This window comes from Physeter macrocephalus, chromosome 4, assembly GCF_002837175.3.
Source record: "Physeter macrocephalus isolate SW-GA chromosome 4, ASM283717v5, whole genome shotgun sequence".
Taxonomy (NCBI): Eukaryota; Metazoa; Chordata; class Mammalia; order Artiodactyla; family Physeteridae; genus Physeter; species Physeter macrocephalus.
This window is the reverse complement of record NC_041217.1, coordinates 18,817,289-18,837,000: the sequence shown is the minus strand read 5'-3', so window position 1 is coordinate 18,837,000 and position 19,712 is coordinate 18,817,289. Positions and strand designations below refer to the sequence as shown.

Below are 19,712 nucleotides of genomic sequence, written 5' to 3'. Positions count from 1 at the left end.
TTCCCTTTTCTCCACACCCTCTCCAGCATTTATTGTTTGTAGATTTTTTGATGATGGCCATTCTGACCGGTGTGAGATGATATCTCATTGTAGTTTTGATTTGCATTTCTCTAATGATTAATGATGTTGAGCATTCTTTCATGTGTTTGTTGGCCATGTGTATATCTTCTTTGGAGAAATGTCTGTTTAGGTCTTCTGCCCATTTTGGGATTGGGTTGTTTGGTTTTTTGATATTGAGCTGCATGAGCTGCTTGTAAATTTTGGAGATTAATCCTTTCTCCTCCTCTTTGAAACACATTCTTTCTTGGCCTTCAGAATACTGCCCTCTCCTATTTTCCCTTTCATCCCTCTGGTCCTTCCCTCTTATCTGTTTGTCTCTTCTTTTTCTATTTTCCCTCATTTCCTTGGTTATCTCAGGCAGTCTTACGGCTTTTAAATCTGTAGATTGTCAACTCTCAAGATCATGTATTCCCAGCCTATCCGTCTCCTCTGAACTCCAGACCCCCTTGTTTAACTCCCTACTTAGCGCTTCAACTTGGATGTCTAATGGATACACCAAATGACGTCATTTCCACCTCTTGCTCCCACTCTGTTCCTACAGCTGTCGCCTTTGTTTTGCCTTCATCTCAGTTGCAAGGGCATTCTTCTCGGCCAAAACCCGTAGCGTCACCTTGACTGTTCTCTTTCTCTCGTGTGTCACATCCAGTTGCTCAGCCAATGCTGTTGACTCTAACGTCAGATCTCTCCTGGATATACTCAGGGCTCTGGGATTGATTTAATGCTCTGCTGTTGCTGTGTTGAAACTTTGAATAAGGAAACAAATTTAATTGTGGTAGAATAACATGAAGTTTATCATTTTAATCATTTTTGAGTGTACACTTCAGTGTTGAGTATGTTTACACTGCTGGGCAACCAGTCACCAGCTCTTTTTCATCTTGTAAAACTGAAAGTCAAAACCCTTTAAGCAACAACTCCCTCACGCCCTCCTCCGCTCAGCCCCTGGCTACCAACATTCTGCTTTCTGTTTCTATGAATCTGACTATGTTAGATAGCCCATGTAATTGGTATCACACAACATGTCTTTTTTTGTGTCTGGCTTATTTCACAGGGCATAATAATGTCCTCAAGGTTCTTCTATGTTGTAACGTGTGTCAAAGCTTCCTTCCTTTTTAAGATGGAATAATATTCCATTGTATGTGTAGATCACATTTTGTTTATCCTTTCTTCTGTCAATGGACACTTGGGTTTCTTCTGTCTCTTGGCTATTGAGAATAGTGCTGCTGTGAACATGGGGGTACAAATATCCCTTTGAGACTCTGCTTTCAATTCTTTTGAATATATACCCAGCAGTGGGATTACTGGATCATATGGCACTTCTATTTTCAATTTTTTGAGGAACTGCCATACCATCCATAGTGGCTGCACCATTGAAAAACTCAGTAGCTTTTGAACAAGGGATCCTGCACTGCCATTGTACTGGAACCATGAGTTATATAGCTGGTTCTGTCTGGATGTTCCCACTTCCTACCTGGTCTAAGTCGCTCCTATTTTCTTTAGATTATTGCCAACAGCCCCCTAACTGGTACCTCTGCCCCATGTAACCTCAACATGTGATCCGATTATTCTTTTAAAACATAAATTAGATCTTGTCATTCTTCTCCATAATCTCCCATCTCAGGACCCCACATGATCTGCCCCTCCCTCCATCACCTCCCTGACTTCATATTCTATTTCTCTCCCTCAGTCACTCCTCCTCAACCGTGCTGAACTCTTTGGGTGGTCCTTGAACTTCCTATGCCCATTGCTTCCTCTGCCTAGAAAGATCTTCTTCAGATGTCTTCATGGCCCAGTTTCTTACCTCCTTTACTCAAAGAACATCTCAGTAAATTCTTCCCTGACCACTTTATTTAAAATTACAACCTCACCCCTTTGCCAGCACTCTGTCCCTCTTCTGTGCTTCATTTGTCTCCATCATTTTTTATTACCAGTTGACACTCAATATGTTTTATGATCTATTTTGTTCATTATCTGTGTCTTCCCCCATTAGAATGTAAGCTTCATAACGTCAGGGATTTTTCTCTGTTTTGGTCACTGCTGTCTCCCCAGAGACTAGAACTGTGTCTGACATGTAGGAACTCAGTATTTGTTGCATGAATGGATGAACGAGATAGTCTTAGTGCAATAATTTTTACAACCTGATTGTATTAGAAGTCTCACTGTTAGAATATCAACTGAATTGGAGATTATTTATGAAATGCTAAGGAAATTATTAAGGCTGCATCTAAAGCATCAGGTTTTAGTCAAAGTCAGTGTGTTAGTCTAAGTTCTCCAGATAAATAGAACCAATTGGATGTATATATAAATATAGACTTATTAAAAGGAATTGGCTCACATGATTATGAAGGCTGAGAAGGTCTCAAGATCTACATGGTGAGCAGGAGACTCAGGAGAACCAATGGTGTAGTTCTAGTCTACAGGCTCGAGACATAGGAAGAGCTGATCTTTTGGTTTGAGCCTGAAGGTAAGAAAAAGCCAATGTCCCAGCTTGAAGGCAGTCAGTAGGAGGAATCCTCCCTTACTTGCAGGAGGGTCAGCTAGTTTGTTCTGTTCAAGCCTTCAACTGATTTGACAAGGCCCACTGACATTAAGGATGACAATCTGTTTTACTCAGTCTACTGACTCAAATGTTAATCTCATCCAAAAACACCCTCACAGACACACTCACAGTAATGTTTGACCAAATGTCTGGGCACCTGGAAGCTCATTGAATTTGACGTATAAAATTAACCATCAGGGATTTTTCTGTAAACCTACATTGTTGGAAACGCTTCACAGATTAACTGTGTGGTTTCCTTTACTCATAGAACTACCTGTTAGATCTGTGGGAAAGAACTACAAGACAGAGGTGCCAAGTAAACTATGAAAAACCTAACAGTCAAACTTTTAATCTTAGGTATTGGCATATCCCAATGATCTGTACTGTTCTAGAGTGTGATGGCTTAGGAGTGAATATGATTTGAACCTAATACATTTTTAGAGGGTGTCAAATTCAGAACCAGGCAGATCCATCTTCTGACCCTAAACATGGTCCTAAAGTAAATCGCTTGAGGAAATTGGATCCCAAAGATTACAGGTGGGGAATTTTGAAGTGTGTCCATATTTCATTGGAGATCAAAGAAGCCTAACTAAAAGAATTGTGGTTAGGCTTAGGTTAGACATGATAACTTCTTTTTGAAAGGACTGTTTCATCTTGAAGATTATGAGTTTGGAGGAACTAAGGTGATTGGCAGTGGAAGGAATCAGAACATGTGAAATTCCTTAAAAATTTATTGAATTAAATAATTTTGTCTGTGTTACACATAATTTTAAAAAAACCTTAAAAATTAACCATCATGGGCTTCCCTGGTGGCGCAGTGGTTGAGAGTCCGCCTGGCGATGCACGGGACACGGGTTCGTGCCCCGGTCCGGGAGGATCCTACATGCCGCGGAGCGGCTGGGCCCGTGAGCCATGGCCGCTGAGCCTGCGCTTCCGGAGCCTGTGCTCCGCAACGGGAGAGGCCACAACAGTGAGAGGCCCGCGTACCGCAAAAAAAAAAAAAAAATTAACCATAATCAGACTTCAAGTTCAGAAAATATTGGGTATAGTAATTTCACTATATTTCTTTAAAGGATTGACTGTAGGCAGTCTACTCGAAACAATAGAGGCTGCTACTGTTTTAGATATTCGGGAACTGGTAAAGCTTTAAGGGTTATAAGTGACAGATGATAAGATTAAAAACAAAAAAATTTCCTTGCATCAGTTAAATCAAGTAATTAGAATTTGGCCTTCTTCCTGAAACTAACTGTGGCTATGTCTTTAGCTCCTCCAGTTTAAAGGTATTATAACTTTCCTGAACATGAGCAATGTTTTTCTTGTCTTACTTATGGAGAACGTTTGGAAGTAGGGTGCTTGTTTATTCCAGATCAGTGGGCAAGGCAGTAGAAAAAAAATCACCCTAGCTTCTTCTTTGTCTTTCACTTACTGTAGCTCTAATGTCTGGATTAGTGACCCTAGAATATTCCCTGTTCCATGCAGTAGACAGAATTCAATACGATTTACACACCAGGTCAACAAGATACGATTGTTTATGTCAAATACCAGAGCAGTTATTGCAAACATGGAGCGTGGAATCTGAGAAGGCCACAGCTACGTGTGAGTTGAGTTTCTGCGTGATTCAGACACAGAGGGTCTTAACTTCTGTATCGATACACAAAAACAAATAAACGAAAGAAAGCCCTCAAGTTCACATCTGGAAGTCAGTGTCTTCGATTTCTGTAAGACCCCGCTCATGTGACATCTCTTGCTTAATTGCCCTTTAAACTGTTTTATGGCTTTATAGCAGCCCGTAAAAGGTGATTTCCAAATATGACAGGTGCTGAAAGGCTGAAGGGGAGAGTTATGCAGGAACTGTAAGCACTACATCCGTAGCTGCTCCCCTAAGAGCTCAGCCTTCCCAGGAAAGGGAGAGGGACAGTGGAGAGCAGAGCGCCATGGGGCGATACTCAGGGAGAAGCTTCCGTTTAATCGTCATGTGTGTCGTGAGCACCCTCCTTTTCGTGATGGAGCTGGTGACCTCCCACATAGCCAACTCCCTCTCGTTGGCCTCCGATGCTTTTGCCGTCCTTTCCCACTTAGTCTCCATGATCATTGGTCTTTTTGGCGTAAGGGCCAGCCGTATAAAACAGCACCGGAAGAGCACGTTTGGCTTTCTTCGGGCAGATGTCGTGGGAGCATTTGGCAACTCCATTTTTGCTGTGGCCCTGATGTTCAGCATCCTGGTTGAAGCTGTCAAAAGGTATACCGATCCCCAGAAGACAGAGGCTCCATTACTGGTCCTCAGTGCTGGAGTCGTAGGGCTGCTCTTCAATGTTCTTAACTATGTCATCTTCTTGGACTGCTGTTACTGCGCGGCCCCAGGGCCCCAGGGAGACGCTGAAACAGGTAAACGGCTCCTCAGATGTTGTAGTTTGGTCAGAGTCCTGGCAGGTGCTATCTTAGGGGGCCCCTGGGGGTGATATGGAGAGAGGCCCCATTCATTTGATCGCCCTCTCGTCCCCCGGACTTTACTAAAGGTCTTTCTCCAAAGAGTCGCTTTCAGTCCAAAGTTCCTTATGAGCTGGGTGGCAGCTGGCCACATGGGGGTCTTTTTTAGTCACAGGGAATGAGAAAATATGCAGACAGGTAGACAGGGGGAAAGGCACTAAACTGTGGCCATAGAGGGAGCGCTTTGAAAGTGGAGGTGCCGTTGAATGCAGTCTGCTTTAATTAGCGACTCATTTTTGTTTACCCAGACATGACACGACTATGTTTGAATTTAAAAATAATATTTTAATGTCCCCTAAAACTATGTTCAAAAAATACTGGGGTACATAACCAGCTCACATGGAGCAAAGGAGCAAACAATTGGTTAGGCAGATCAACTCTTAGGAATATATTCAAGGAATGTGATGTAAAAGGGAGAGAAAAAATAAAAGAAGATGATCTAGTAAACTTAGCTCTTTTTTCTGAATGGAAATATTTGTATTTATTTATTGTAGACATCTGTCCTGTTTGAGGAAAAGGAAAGCTTATTTACATGTGAATCTTTAGGAGGGACTTAGGAGTGGGTACAAAACTCATTGGGTCATCCATCAAAAGATTGAGTTAAATCTTGGAAGAGAACAATAAATCGAAAAAATATAAATCCCAAAGATAAATTATTAGATGGAACCAGGTTTCTTCAGTGCCACAAACGGAATTTTAAAAATATATGTTAAAAGCTTCTTGCAGAAGAGCAGTTCCCAGTGCTTTTTAAGGAGTCGTATAGCGTGAACAGACCAGGTCCAAGTCACGGTTCTCCTACAGGGCAGCTGTCAAATTACTTCACCTGGCTGTTTACCCACCTGTAATGTGGAGTCAATAAGGACTTAATGGGAATCTAAGTGTTTAGCACTTAATAGGCACTTGGTATAGACTAGTTATTGTTTTTTAAAGAAACCACAATGCAAGGCTTTGAATTATGTGATCACCCAGTATCACTGAATTCTAATTGCTCATCTGGATTTTAAGAAATTTAAAGATTTTTCTTATTTGATGCTGAAAAGTTTTCTCTTACTAGTCAGGGCATCATATAACTCAGCCAAGGGACCTCAGAGTAAGAGTTTGCATCTTTTATTGTATTCCTCCTGTCCTCCCTGCCATTGTAAACTTTCTCAGCTGGGAGCAGTCCTTTATTCTATCTTGGTCTAAGTTTTCCTATTGGTAGAATGTATATTATGAGAATCCCTACAGTATGTGTTAAGTATAAAAGGGAACAGACAAGAAACTGGAGTCTGTATCTTTATTTGATTTAATGAATCAATTAGGACCTCATCTTTTGTAAAAGACAATAATTAGTTAACTTGAGATTTTATGCCTTGTTTACATTAGTCATCATGCAAAAATTACTCCTTGAGGTTCCAGATCATAAAATTCACATATTTGATACAAGAAAAAAATATTTACTGCTAAGTATAAGTTTAAGGCAAGGAAGCTGATCAAACCCATGGTTAGTATTGACAGTGGTAGTGTCACCGGTACTAAACTTGTGTTTTTAGTTCTAATTTTGTCTTTACTCTAGACATATGATATTTACCTGCATATAGCAAAAGCAATTTAGGCAAAGAGTTTGACTCTTTGACCAATGCAAAAATTGGTAGACAGCCATAGTTCTTTTTTTTAATAAATTGAATTATTATCAGGTAGATCTTAGTTCAGCCTTTGTTTGGGAAGCAGTGCTTTCCAATGTTTATGTCCATGCTCAGATAACAAGAGTCTTAAAGACAAATATTTCACCCTGACCATAAGCGTTTCTACTGTCTTAATTCCAGATTATCTATCTTCTCTTGAAGTGTTTGATGCTGTATAGTATTCTACTTTAAATAATTATAATGATAGGTACTATATACACATATAGATAATGCTTTAAGATTTATGTTCTACGTTTAAATTATTATTTTAGGTACTATACACACATATAGCTAATGCTTTAAGGTCCATGTTCTTATGTTAAAATTATTATTTTGGTAGCTTTAGTATTGCTGAATTCTTCTATTAGAAATTTTAGAGTATTTAAACCCTCCAAGTGATTTTAGGATAGCTGCTTAGCTTCTTAGCATTTATGTCTCGAGTTATGTATTTATCGCTTTCACTAAAATATACATTTTGATATCCTTCCCATCACCTAAATAAGCTTAAAGAGTAAATATTTGGCTTAGATACATCTGAGTTATTGACATTAACCCAGCTATCTCCTAGTGTAAGAAAAAATGTGATTAATCCATACATATTGATTTAAACCAGGAGGTGTAAAATATGAAGAAAAAATGATTCTTGATTTCAAAAGATTCAACCCAAATTTAGAATAAAGATTTTCTATATATCTAAATTTTAGCTCGAAGCATTTTGAAGTACCTAAAAACTAAAGAACTGTGGTACCTCCTGATTTAGTGAGCAGAATCAAATAATCCATCACTTTTTTTGGTGGGATCTGTGGCCAAAGAGAATTTTTTACTTAGCAAGCCTTTAGTCTCTCCCAGTTCTATGGGTCTTTTACATGTTTTGCTTTGTCTGGTGTAGAAATTGACACGAGTTATATTTTATGTCTGAGATCACAGAAGAGTAAGAAATAAGACCACCGATTTATTTTAAATATTAGCAAAACAGACTGTATACACTGTAAAGACTTTAAACCTCTCTGGGACTCATGGAGTGAGATACGTTGAAGAATCAGACAGAGGGAGGCAGAAATTTAAAAAATCACCTGGGAGAAAAGAATGTCTGGAAGATTTAGTTGAGACAGGGAGTCTGGAAGCCTTAGATCAGTAGCTAGCCAGTGGGTGTCCATCTCTGACAGGAAAAGGCGATGGTGGAGCAGATTTGGCTAAAGTAAAAAGCAAAATGAAAAAAGTAAAAATGGCAAGCACGAAAGAAAAAAGCAAACAAAATAGGTTTAAAGTCCAAAATTTGGATGGCTCTATGTGTGAGTGTATTCGGGGGAAGAGAGTTATAAATGTGTTTGGGGAAGAGGAAGAGGGGTGAAAACAACATGTCGATTCAGATCCTAGGAAATACGGGGCACCCACTACCTTCTTTCTCTAGATTTAGGGATGAAACTTGCTTTGTTTGCATTTTTCCTACTCCTTGTTTACTTTATTAGATTTACCTTGACTTTCACATTATCTTTTATGTTTGCATTTCCTTTTTGATTATTTTTCAGGCTTGAGTTTTCTTTAAAATTTAATGGACAGAACTCTCTTTGCCCTTGCCTTGCATTTGAACAAATACTGTGCGGTACGTTGGCTTTTATTTTAAACCAAAGGTAATTTCGTGCAGCTCTGTCCTGGATAGGCTTGCCGTGTACAACAATTTAGATCTAAAATATCTGTTTGTATTTTAAAAAATTTTTTATCAAAATACCTTTCCTGTGTATTTATTTACATTAATTTTGTTTGGTTTCCAAACTGTTTTCTTTCCCTCTCTCTCCCTGTCTTTCTCAAGGCTTTCTAGATACTGGTTCCCTGAGTACTCTTTCTACTTCAGAGGCAGGATTGGAATGATTGGGCGTTTGCAATAATTATTAAACAGTTTTAGGAAGCATGATGCTTAATTCCCAGAAGCTGTTACCTTCTCGTTTGTCCATATCTGACACTCACTGTTGTTTTCCAAGCGTTTTGAACAGTTCACTTTCATAGGAGCACTCAGTGGTAAGTATACACACACACACCACAGATCACAGCATCTATTCCAGAGCAGGTGCTCTTATGTCTCTTTCTGTACGTTCATGCCAGCTTGCATACCCTCTCACCTCTCTTGCTGCCCAGGGACCGGGTTCTGGGTCAGTTATAGGGAACGAGTAAGAAAGATTAAAGGAAGACTGAAAAATAGGTGCCATTTCGTGTTTGTTTTTTTAAAAAAAATAATTTTTTTTTTTTTTTTCTGGCTGCTTTCGGTCTTCATTGCTGCGTGCAGGCTTTCTCTAGTTGCAGTGAGTGGGGGCTACTCTGTCGCGGTGCACGGGCTTCTCACTGCGGTGGCTTCTCTTGTTGCGGAGCACGGGCTCTAGGCGCGCGGGGCTCAGTAGTTGTGGCTCGCGGGCTCTAGGCGCATGAGCTTCAGTAGTTGTGGCACGCGTGCTCTAGAGCGCAGGCTCAGTAGTTGTGGCGCACGGGCTTAGTTGCTCTGCGGCATGTGGGGTTTTCCTGGACCAGGGATCGAACCTGTGTCCCCTGCATTGGCAGGCGGATTCTTAACCACTGCGCCACCAGGGAAGTCCCTGTTTCATGTTTGTGAAATAAATTCAACCGAAGAAAAAAAAGGAAGATGAAGAAACCAGCTCCCTGTTCTCAGCCATATTTTTCTAATATGCAGAGGCCACTCTGTCTGACACCTGAGTTAAATCTTAATGAAAACCAAGTCTTTCTTGACATCTGTGAGTTGTCAGGTGCTGTGAAAGTCTAGGGAGAATAATCACAGCAGCATATCACATACATTTGGAGCATTATATGTTTTGTGAAATGATTAGTGAGAAAGAATACTTGCTATTTCTACTTTTTCAGATAAGAAAACAGAAACAGAGTCAGGACCACAGTCATGCAGCGAGTTAATGGTAGAGGACAAAGACTTAGAAGGTTTAGTTATAAAACCTACTCTGCTGGACCAAAGAAAGAAAGAGAACAATCATGGACAGTGAAAACTTATTTGGAAATAATCACAAAATTGCATGTCAAAAAGTGCAAATTAATACACTACAAATTGATCCTAATTCCAGTAGCTAAATGACCTCCAGAAAGTTACTTCAACTTATTAAACCTCAGTTTCTTTATCTGTACAGTGGGGAATTATCTATCTCCTAAGGATGTTGTGAGGATGAAAGGATATAGCGTGTATAAACTGCTCAACATGACACTTGGTGGTGGTGGTTGTCCAAGGGCTGAAGGGACAAGGAAAAAGGAAATGTTAGTAAGATCCCTCTGTGGACAGGCCTACTCCACATCCTTGCCTACTCCACAGGTCTTATTTAAATCTTATTTAAATTTTCTGTTTGAGCAGGTCTTCTCTGACATGGTGCTGGTGGGAGGAGGCGGGTGCTGGTTTGTTATTGTAAGATGGAAGTGGAAATTCAGGTTTCCCACTTGGAGTCTGTTGACCCCCTGAGGAAGAGGGGTACGTCATCACTGCTGGGCAGGACTGGGAGTCCAGGCTCCCCACCAGGCCTTCACTGATAACACCCTGGCTAGGAGGAGTAGGCGTGCCTTGTATTGAGTTTTCAATTTCAACTAATATATTTTTCATTTATAGTGCCTTGATCTTTATTTATATTTTCTTTACCTTCCTTTATTCCTGTATATTAAATATACTCAGTTTATAGTCTGTAGCTGATATTCTCAACATCTGCAACTTTTGAATGTCTGATTCTGCTGTTTATTATTTTCCCTGCCTCTCTCAAAGTGGTTTGCTTCTTCGTGTTTTGTGTGTTTCATAATTTTTTATTGTGAACTCATGATCAATAGAACTTTCTTTGAGGGAATTCTTTCAGGAATAGATTGTAAGTACATTTTTCCACGGAAGATTTACATTTCTTTTCGTCAGGTCCCTGAAGCCATTACCAACTTGTGAGCGCTTTAAAAATTCTTTGCTTGAGGACTCATTATTATTATTATTATTATTGTGAGAATTTAGACTTCATTCCCACATGAAGGCCACGGTACCATTCCAACTTCCCATAGGGGATGTTTTTCTCTCCACCCAAAACCAAGGCTGAAACATGCAAGTTTTCATGCTGTCTCCTTTGAGGTAGTGAGTTTTTGTTTATTTTATCATTTGTTTTGTTTTGATTCAAACTTTCACCACAGGATTTACCTTTATGAAGGGAATCTCTGATCTCATCTTGCATGGATCTAACTTTTGCCTCTTATGCCATACCTGATCACGTGGCTATTAAAATCCAAAGCTAGAGCTTTTGTCTTTATTGGACAGATATCCTTAAGTCGGATTCCGGCTTCAACTCACCTTTCTGGATTTGGGCTTTCACTTCATTTCTGGCCTCTGAGTAGTTTCTTAATTTCCTGCCACGCTTTTTGAAGAGTCCAAAAAGTTTGACAGAACCATATAATATTATCTCAGAGCTAGAGCACTTAATAGAGGGAAATATATGTTCCCAGAACTCAGCACTTAGTATGAGCCAGGTCCTCATTACTACTTACAAGGATCATAGCAGAGGCTCAAGGATGTCAGAGGAAAGGGTGGCTGACAGATGGAGTCTTCCTGGTTTCTGCCTCTCTAAGATGTGGGTTGGTATGTGCCAGCAGACTTGGCTCCGCTGGCACAGACCTCACAACAGGACGTTAATAACGATACCAAGATTTTTGTATCTGGTAAACCCACTGCATCCTTTTTCAGGGAGCGACATTTAAAATATTCCCTTTCTACTTGCAGAGGTTAGACATTTGCAGCAATGACATACTAGGCTCCAGATTTTATTTGTGGCACTTTTCCTTCCTAGTCAGTGTGTGTGTGTGTGTGTGTGTGTGTGTGTGTGTGTGTGTGTGTGTGAGAGAGAGAAGGGAAGGAGGGAGAGAGGGAGGGAGGATGTGGGGGAGGGAGCGGGAGCGAGGGAGGGGGGAGGGAGGCGGAGTGAGGGAGGGAAGGGAGGGAGGGGTGAGGGAGGAAGGCGTGAGGGAGGAAGGAAGGAAGGGAGGAAGGGAGGAATGCAAGTAAGCAAACTCCTGAATTCCATTTCCATCTTGAGTGCCTATTTCTGCTCTGTCTATACTCACCCTCCTGTGAGCGGGCTCTTATTAATCCTGTGCCTCAGGGATTTGCTGCTGCTGTCTCCAGCTGCAGAGCTGCTTAGGCCTGTGACTCCTGCCTCCTGAGGAAGCCTCTCCCTCACTCCCGTGTTTGTTTCAGCCTGAGGGTCTGTCTCCGTGGATTTCTGAGCTGAAGCTGTTTTGAAATATTGGAAGCTCATCCTGTCGTTGCTGCTCCTGCTTTCTGACCCTCCAGAGATTGTCTGCCCACAGCCTTTGATTGTTGCAGGCCTTGTGGGGTGGACCATCCTGCTCAATCTTCTGAAGTGTAGGAGGGGCTTCTAGTGTTTTCCTTCCTCTTGTGCTCTTCTCTCAGGAAGGCTGAGTTGAGTTGCTCATGGTTTCATGGCTTAATAAGTTCTTAAAGTTGTTCTCTTTCCTTCTCTACCCCACATCAGGCTAGTGTTTTTGTTGGACTTTTTTCCTTTTACGTGGTCCTTGTTTTCTGGGCCAGACATTTATTTTTCCAACATAGAGTTTTTTCTTATCACAGTGAGGGAAATGAATTCAGTGTTTATGGATCTGCCAAAAGCAACTGTTATCCAAACAGATCTCGTCAACTCTCACCCCTCTGAGTTGGATCATCTCACTTGAAAAGCATTTTCCAAATAAACCAAAAGTCTAAGCCAGGCCTGGACTCACACTATTATGTTCCTGCCTGATCCCCTTCAGGACGTCTCATCCTCCTTCCCCCTGACCTTGGTGTCCTAGCTCTGTCTGTTCTTGACCTGTCCAACAGGACGCAGGCAAACCGCCACATCCATGATAACTGTTTTGCTTTGAAGGACATCTAATAACACCTTAAATATTCTATGCTAATCTTCCTGGCTTCTCCTCTCAAATAGCTCCAAATTGTGTAGAAGCTTTGGTACAGCTCTGTCAGTCTTTACATGGTGGTTCCCTGTTCTGGTTACTGTGTAACAAACTGCCACAAATAGTGGCGTAAAACAGTAAAACAACAATCGTCTGATGATACTCAGGATTCTCTGGGCCAGAATTGGGAAAGGACATAGTGGGAACAGCTTGTCTGCTCCACGATGTCTGAGGCCTCGGCTGGGAAGATTCAAAGGCCGGGGGTAGCGAGGTGATGGTGAGAGGCTGCATCATCATATGTCTGGCTCCTGGGCTGGGAGGTCTCAACGTCTAGGACTGCTGACTGGACCCCGACACATGCCCTTGCTGTGGAGCTTGGTTTCCTCACACGGCGTGGCCTCAGGACATCGTCCACGGTGGGTCAGGTTTCAAACATGAGTGTTCCATCAAACAAGGTAGACACCTCAATGCCTTTTCTGGCCCAACCTCAGATTGTATGGGTTACAAGCAAGTGACAAGATGGAAGGAGAATCAAGCCCTCAGACCCACTTCTGGATAGAAGCATCAAGGTCTCCCTGTGGAATAGGAGATATGGTTGTGGGCATCTTTGGAGAAAACGATCTGCGCAGTCTGCCCTCCAGCTATAGTTCACATCATTTCCACGTACAAAATCATTCGCTGCTCCCCAAACCCCTACAGTCTCATCTCATAGGGCATCAGCTTCGCGGTCAGGATCTTGTCATCTTACTCAGGGCCGGGGCAACTGAGGATCCTCAGGTGCAGCTCCTTAAGTCTTCTCCCCTCCATCCCCACCCTGAAGATCTGTGAACCAAAGCAGCCAAGAAAGGACCTGCGTTCCGCATCCCCAGCATAGGACAATGGGGCAGATGTGGGACAACTGCTGTATTCCCCAGTTGCTTTTATTTCAGATGGTGTCATGGCTTTAAGAGGATGCCTTTTTGGTTAAGACTATTGACTCTCTTTTTAAATTTTTTAAAAATTTATTTTATTGAAGTATAGTTGATTTACAGTATTGTGTTAATTGCTACCGTACAGCAAAGTGATTCAGTTATACACATATTTACATTCTTTTTCATATTCTCTTCCATGATGGTTTATCACAGGATATTGAATCTAGTTCCCTGTGCTCTACAGTAGGACCTTGTTGTTTATCCATCCTATATATACTAGTTTGCATCTGCTAATCCCCAACTCCCAATCCATCTGTCCCCTCCACCCCTTGGCAACCCTAAGTCTGTTCTAAGAGGGTGACTTTTAATAGGTCCCTGCATCTGGTTCCCTCTTGGGGTGGTGAGGTGCATCCTAGATGCCAGTCGGCCGTCTGAAATCTTGCTTCCCGTCTCTGAAAGAGATCTTTGGTTCCCAGTTCCCAGTCTGATCTAATCTAATCCCCTCTTTAAGTATATTTAGATAGATGTGCATCTCCTTTTCTTTTCTGCATTTGTCTAGGCTGAAGAAAACTCTCTCTTCCTGTGGTGCAATGTCCTTGTTTTGGAGAGCAAACTACTCTCTCTCTCACTTTCTTCGCACAGTAAGACTGAAGCACATGGTGAAAAAGCAGTCTTAAAAGCTCATGCTCTCAAAGGCCTATTAAGACATCTATAACAACAGCCATTCTTCTGTAGGCAATAAGCTGCTTTGATTTGCCAAGGTCAAAATCCTGCCTGGCTCACACTTACTGGAGACCTAAAACTTAACAGCGACTGCCCTGGCCTCACCAGAAGCCTCAATCTCCGTGTGTTAGTTTGGCCTCTAGATTCTCACCTTTATCCTTCTCAGGGTTCCTGCCAACTCACCAGTATGTTAGGGCTTTAGGGGCTAATTAAGAATACCCCTTTCTTACTCTCCTAGGTTTGGAAGCAATTGATAGGTAAGAGACAGATGATAGTTGAACATAACACCGGCTTTATTATAGGTATGACATATCACAGGATATGGCTTGGATGTGTAGCAGCAAAGAGCTTTTTAATAGTTCATCCCAGAATTAAACCCACCCGCCCAGTCCCAGACCTCCCTCCACGGGACAGATCCTGCTGGTCAGTTTCCCTCATGTCTAGGATTGCAGGTCTCTGAGGGAAGGCAAATCTGAAAAAGGCAGGCCAGAAGAGGTTATCTGGGTATGCGCCACTCTTTCTCCCATGCTTACTAACCCGGGCAGTTATCCTGCCTCTGGGAAAAGGCGGGCAAGTGACAAGAAGTGGGCAGGAATGTTACTCCTGGGGAGGTGCCCTTGTGGGGAATGTGAAGCTTGGGGAATAGAGGGTCTCCTTAAAACAAACAAAAAACTGTCAGCTGGAAGGATCCAAGCTGTAGACCATCTGTCGGTGACCTACTTACCTTGATGGGAAGAAGTATATTTGGTAAGGAAGTTCTGAGACATGTGCATCCTGAAGTCACCAGATACCTATGTCTTGGTCCCTCCTCCACCCCTTCCCCACACTATCAGCAGACTTGGAGCTAAGTGCCCCACTCAGATGTGCTTAAGAAATAGCAAAGACCCAACGCGGGAACACACCCGTATACTACAGAGAAAAAGTGAGAAGGGAACCAGCGAAAAGGCAGATGAAAAATACGTGGAAGAATAATAACCCAGGTGACAGAAGTTGTTTTCAGCTAAAACAATGAACATGAAGTGTCAGAACTCAGGGGGAAAAATGGAAGATAAAAAAATATTACAGAAATGAAAAACCATTTTGGAAGCAGTGAGACATAGAATAAGCACTATGGAAAGCAATAGATGATGCGGAAGGCAAGCTTGAGAAACTGACCAAGGAATTTAAAGCAATTAGGAGGAAGATAATAGATACGAACAACAAACAATAGAGGCACTTCATGTACATACTAGGTGTTTCCTGAGGTAGAAAGCAGACAGATGTATCAGAAAAAAATATTCAAAGATATAATAGAAGAATTTATTCTGAAATATTCTAAAGGAAGATAAGAAAATCTGCAAAACAAAATGGAAAATTGATATGGCACAATCAATGCATACATTCTGTGAAAGTTTCTGAATATCAGGCAAAAGAAAGAATCCCATAGGCATCCAGGCAGAAAACAAACTCATCTACAAGGAGCAAATGTCAGGCTGGATTCAGATTTCTTTACAGCAACATGCAGTGCCAAGATCCAGTGAATCAATGTCTACATAGTCCTGAGAGATAAAGTAAAACATGAACCTAAGAATTGTATACCCATCTAAGTTTTGTTCATTTATAAAGGCAACATAAAGACCATATATATATATCCATCCCAAGAACACTTGAAAAAAACCACTAAATGATCTGGTCAACCAAAATACGAATGAAGATGAGTTCAGAAATTCAAAAGCCATGGTATGAAAAGACTCTTAGTAAGCATTAAGCCAATTGAAATATAAAACTAAAGCTAATACAATGGAGCAAATATAATCTTTTTAACAGAAGGTGCTGGAAGAACTGGAGCATCGCATGCAAAAATAAATAAATCTAGACACAGACCTTATACCCTTCACTGAAATTATCTCAAAATGCATCAGAGACCTAAATGTAAATTGCATAACTATGAAACTCCTAGAAGATAACATAGGAGAAAACCTAGATGACCTGATGTATGGTGATGATTTTTTAGATACAACACCAAAGACACATTCCATGAAAGAATTGATAAGCTAGACTTCATTAAAATAAAAACCTCTGCTGTGCAAAAGACAAGAGAATGAGAAGACAGGTCACAGACTGGAAAAAAATATTTGCAGAAGTCACAGCTGATAAATGACTGTTAGATAAAATATACAAAGAACTTTTAAAACTCAACAATAAGAAAACAACTAATCATATTAAAAATAAGCCAAAGACCTTAACACACATCATCAAAGAAGATAAACACACGGCAAATAAGCATGCTTCACATGTACACCTATTAGAATCTCTAAACTATGGAACACTGACAACACCAAATGCTGTTGAGGATGTAGAGCAACATGAACTGGGAAACAGTGCTGATGGGAATGCAAAATGATTACAGCCACTGTGTGAAACAGTTTGGCAGTTTTTAACAAAACTAAATTTACTCTTAACCATACGATCCAGCAATCATGCTCCTTAGTACTTACCCAAAGGAGTTGAAAATTTATGTCCACACAAAAACCTACACATGGATGTTTTAGCAGCTTTACTCATAGTTATCAATACTTATAAGTAACTATGATGTTCTTCATTAGATGAATGGATTAATGAACTGTACCTCCAGACAATGGAATATTATTCAATACTGAAAAGAAATGAGCTATTAAGCCATGAAAAGACATAGAAGAACCTTAAATGTATATAACTAAGTGAAAGAAGTCAATCTGAAAAGGCAACATACACTGTGATTCCAATTATATAACATTCTGGAAAAGGCAAAACTGTGGGTATAATAAAAATATCAGTGGTTCCCAAGGGTTGGTATTGGGGGAGAGTGATGATTAGGCAGAGCACAGAGGATTTTTAGGGCAGTGAAAGTACTCTGTATGATATAATGGTGGATAAATGTCATTAAACATTTGTCCAAAACCATAGAATGTTCAATACTAAAGGTGAACCATAATGTAAAATATGGACTTCGGGTAATTATGATGTGTCAATGTAGATTCATTACTTGTAACAGATGTACCACTCCGGCAGGGGATTTTGATAATTGGAGAGTCTATTATCTTCAATAATAGGTTGGGGCAGGTGATATGTGGGAAATCTCTGTACCTTCTGTTCAATTTTTCTGTGAATCTAAGACTGCTCTATGAAAATTGTTTTAATTAAAAAAACAACAACAAAATTTATCACCTAATAAAAAAAAACTAAAGCTAAATCACTTTCAGAATTCTATGTATGGAATAGATTGTAAATTCTTTAGATACTAATGAGACTACCATCAGAAAAAATTATTAAAATGAAACTGTCCCCTGCAAAATTTTACAGAACTTATGGGCTAGCGATGTTAGAAGCCTAGGGAAATGGAACTCTCATACCTTTTTTTAAATAATAAAATAAAAGGAAATAATAAAAGGAAATAATAAATAAGGAAAATAAAATAAAATAATAAAAGGAAAAAATAAAATTGTCTTTATTTGCAGATGATATGATTGTCTACCTAGAAAATACTGGGAAATCTATGAAACAACTATAAGAACTAGTAAGTGAATTTAGCAAGCTCAGAGGATAGCAGGTTAATATAAAAGAATCAATTACATTTTTATACACTAGCAACAAACAATCAGAAATTAAAACAAAGACAATCTCATGAATTTTTGACAAGTATAAATTTGTACAATATTTTTGGGTGGCATTTGGCAGTGGCTATAAAGTTTTTTTTTTTTTTAACATCTTTATTGGAGTATAACTGTTTTACAATAGTGTGTTAGTTTCTCCTTTACAACAAAGTGAATCAGTTATACATATACATATGTTCCCATATCTCTTCCCTCTTGCGTCTCCCTCCCTCCCACCCCACTCGGTGGTCACAAAGCACAGAGGTGATCTCCCTGTGCTATGCGGCAGCTTCCCACTAGCTATCTAATTTACATTTGGTAGTGCATATATGTCCCTGCCACTCTCTCACTTCGTCACAGCTTACCCTTCCCCCTCCCCACGTCCTCAAGCCCATGCTCTAGTAGGTCTGTGTTTTATTCCCATCCTACCACTAATCTCTTCATGACATTTTTTTTCTTAGATTCCATATATATGTGTTAGCATACGGTATTTGTTTTTCTCCTTCTGACTTACTTCACTCTGTATGACAGACTCCAGGTCTATCCACCTCATTACAAATAACTCAGTTTCATTTCTTTTTATGGCTGAGTAATATTCCATTGTATATATGTGCCACATCTTCTTTATCCATTCATCTGTTGATGGACACTTAGGTTGCTTCCATGCCGTGACTGTCTTTAAATAAAAACCATTATTTCTCCTACTGGTTCCTTGGCTGCTGCTTCTGTTGTACAGATCTTCCTCAACTTACCATGGGGTTACGTCCCAGTAAACCCATGGTAAGTTGAAAATATCATAAATTGAAAATGCATTTAATACACCTGACGTGTCAAACATCACTGCTTAGCTTCACCTACATTCAGTGCACTCAGAACACCTAGGTTAGCCTATAGTTGGGCAAAATCATCTAATGCAAGGACTATTTTTTAATAAAGTGCTGACCATCTCGTGTAATTTATTGACTACTGTACTGACAAGCAGAGTGCTTGTCTGGGTCCGTGGTGGTTGCATCTATCCGCTGTCTCCTGGTGTGGTCGCGTGGCTGGTGGGGAGCTGGGGCTTTGCCACCCAGCATCAGGAGGAAGTGTCTTTCCCCATACGGTGGGCCCGAGGAAAGCTCAAAATTCAAAAGTCGAAGTAGTTTCTACTGAATGCGTATTGCTTTCGCATTACTGTAAAGTTAAAAAATCCTAAGTTGATTTTCTTACTCGTGAAAAGTATATTCAGTCACTCGGTAATACTGATTTCCGTTCAAGAACGCTATAGTCGAGTTGGAGAGAAAAGATGAACACACAGGAGGAGAGGCAAAGAATTTCCCCCTGAAAACTGGTTGGTATAGCGTGCTCTAGGATCTCAGAGGGAAAAGAATCAACAGAGGGTAGTCCTGGAGGGCTTTACGGAGGAGGTGGGAATTGAGCTTGTTCTTAGCGGATGGTTAGTATTGGAGCAGCTGGAGAGAACAGAGAGAGAGGGAAGGCGTTGAAGATGTGGAACAAGACGGATAAAGCGTGGAGGTGAGCAGAGAGCTGCGTGCTTGTCCCAGCCAATCCTGATGAACTCAAGTGATTAGTTCAGAACCGCTCCCGTGGGGGTGTCATCTCCATCCTCAAGGACCCCAGGAGTGGAGGCAGAGGACAGGTGGCGAGGAACGAGCGCAGCCCTGGGCCACGGGGAAGGTTCACCCACTGCACCCGGATGCCGAGGGGGAGGGGCTCCGAGGAGGGAGGGATGCTCAGGCGGGGACAGCGCTGCACAGATGCAGGGAATGGGGGGCGGGGCTGGGGG

The 19,712-nt window shown here is 40.9% G+C and overlaps 1 protein-coding gene and 1 non-coding gene across 2 annotated transcripts in view; both read left to right on the top strand.

The window, feature by feature from the left end:
• The first annotated feature begins 2,769 nt into the window (after positions 1–2,769).
• Positions 2,770–2,905, top strand: LOC112066715 (small nucleolar RNA SNORA18). The gene has a single exon (XR_002892822.1). It is a non-coding gene; the product is annotated as a small nucleolar RNA SNORA18 (small nucleolar RNA).
• Positions 2,906–4,530: 1,625 nt separating this feature from the next.
• Positions 4,531–19,712, top strand: part of SLC30A10 (solute carrier family 30 member 10) — a 44,195-nt gene continuing 29,013 nt past the window's right edge. Inside the window, exon 1 of the mRNA XM_055083920.1 lies at positions 4,531–4,981. Coding sequence (XP_054939895.1) covers positions 4,531–4,981 — 451 coding nt within the window. The remainder of the gene's footprint in view (positions 4,982–19,712) is intronic.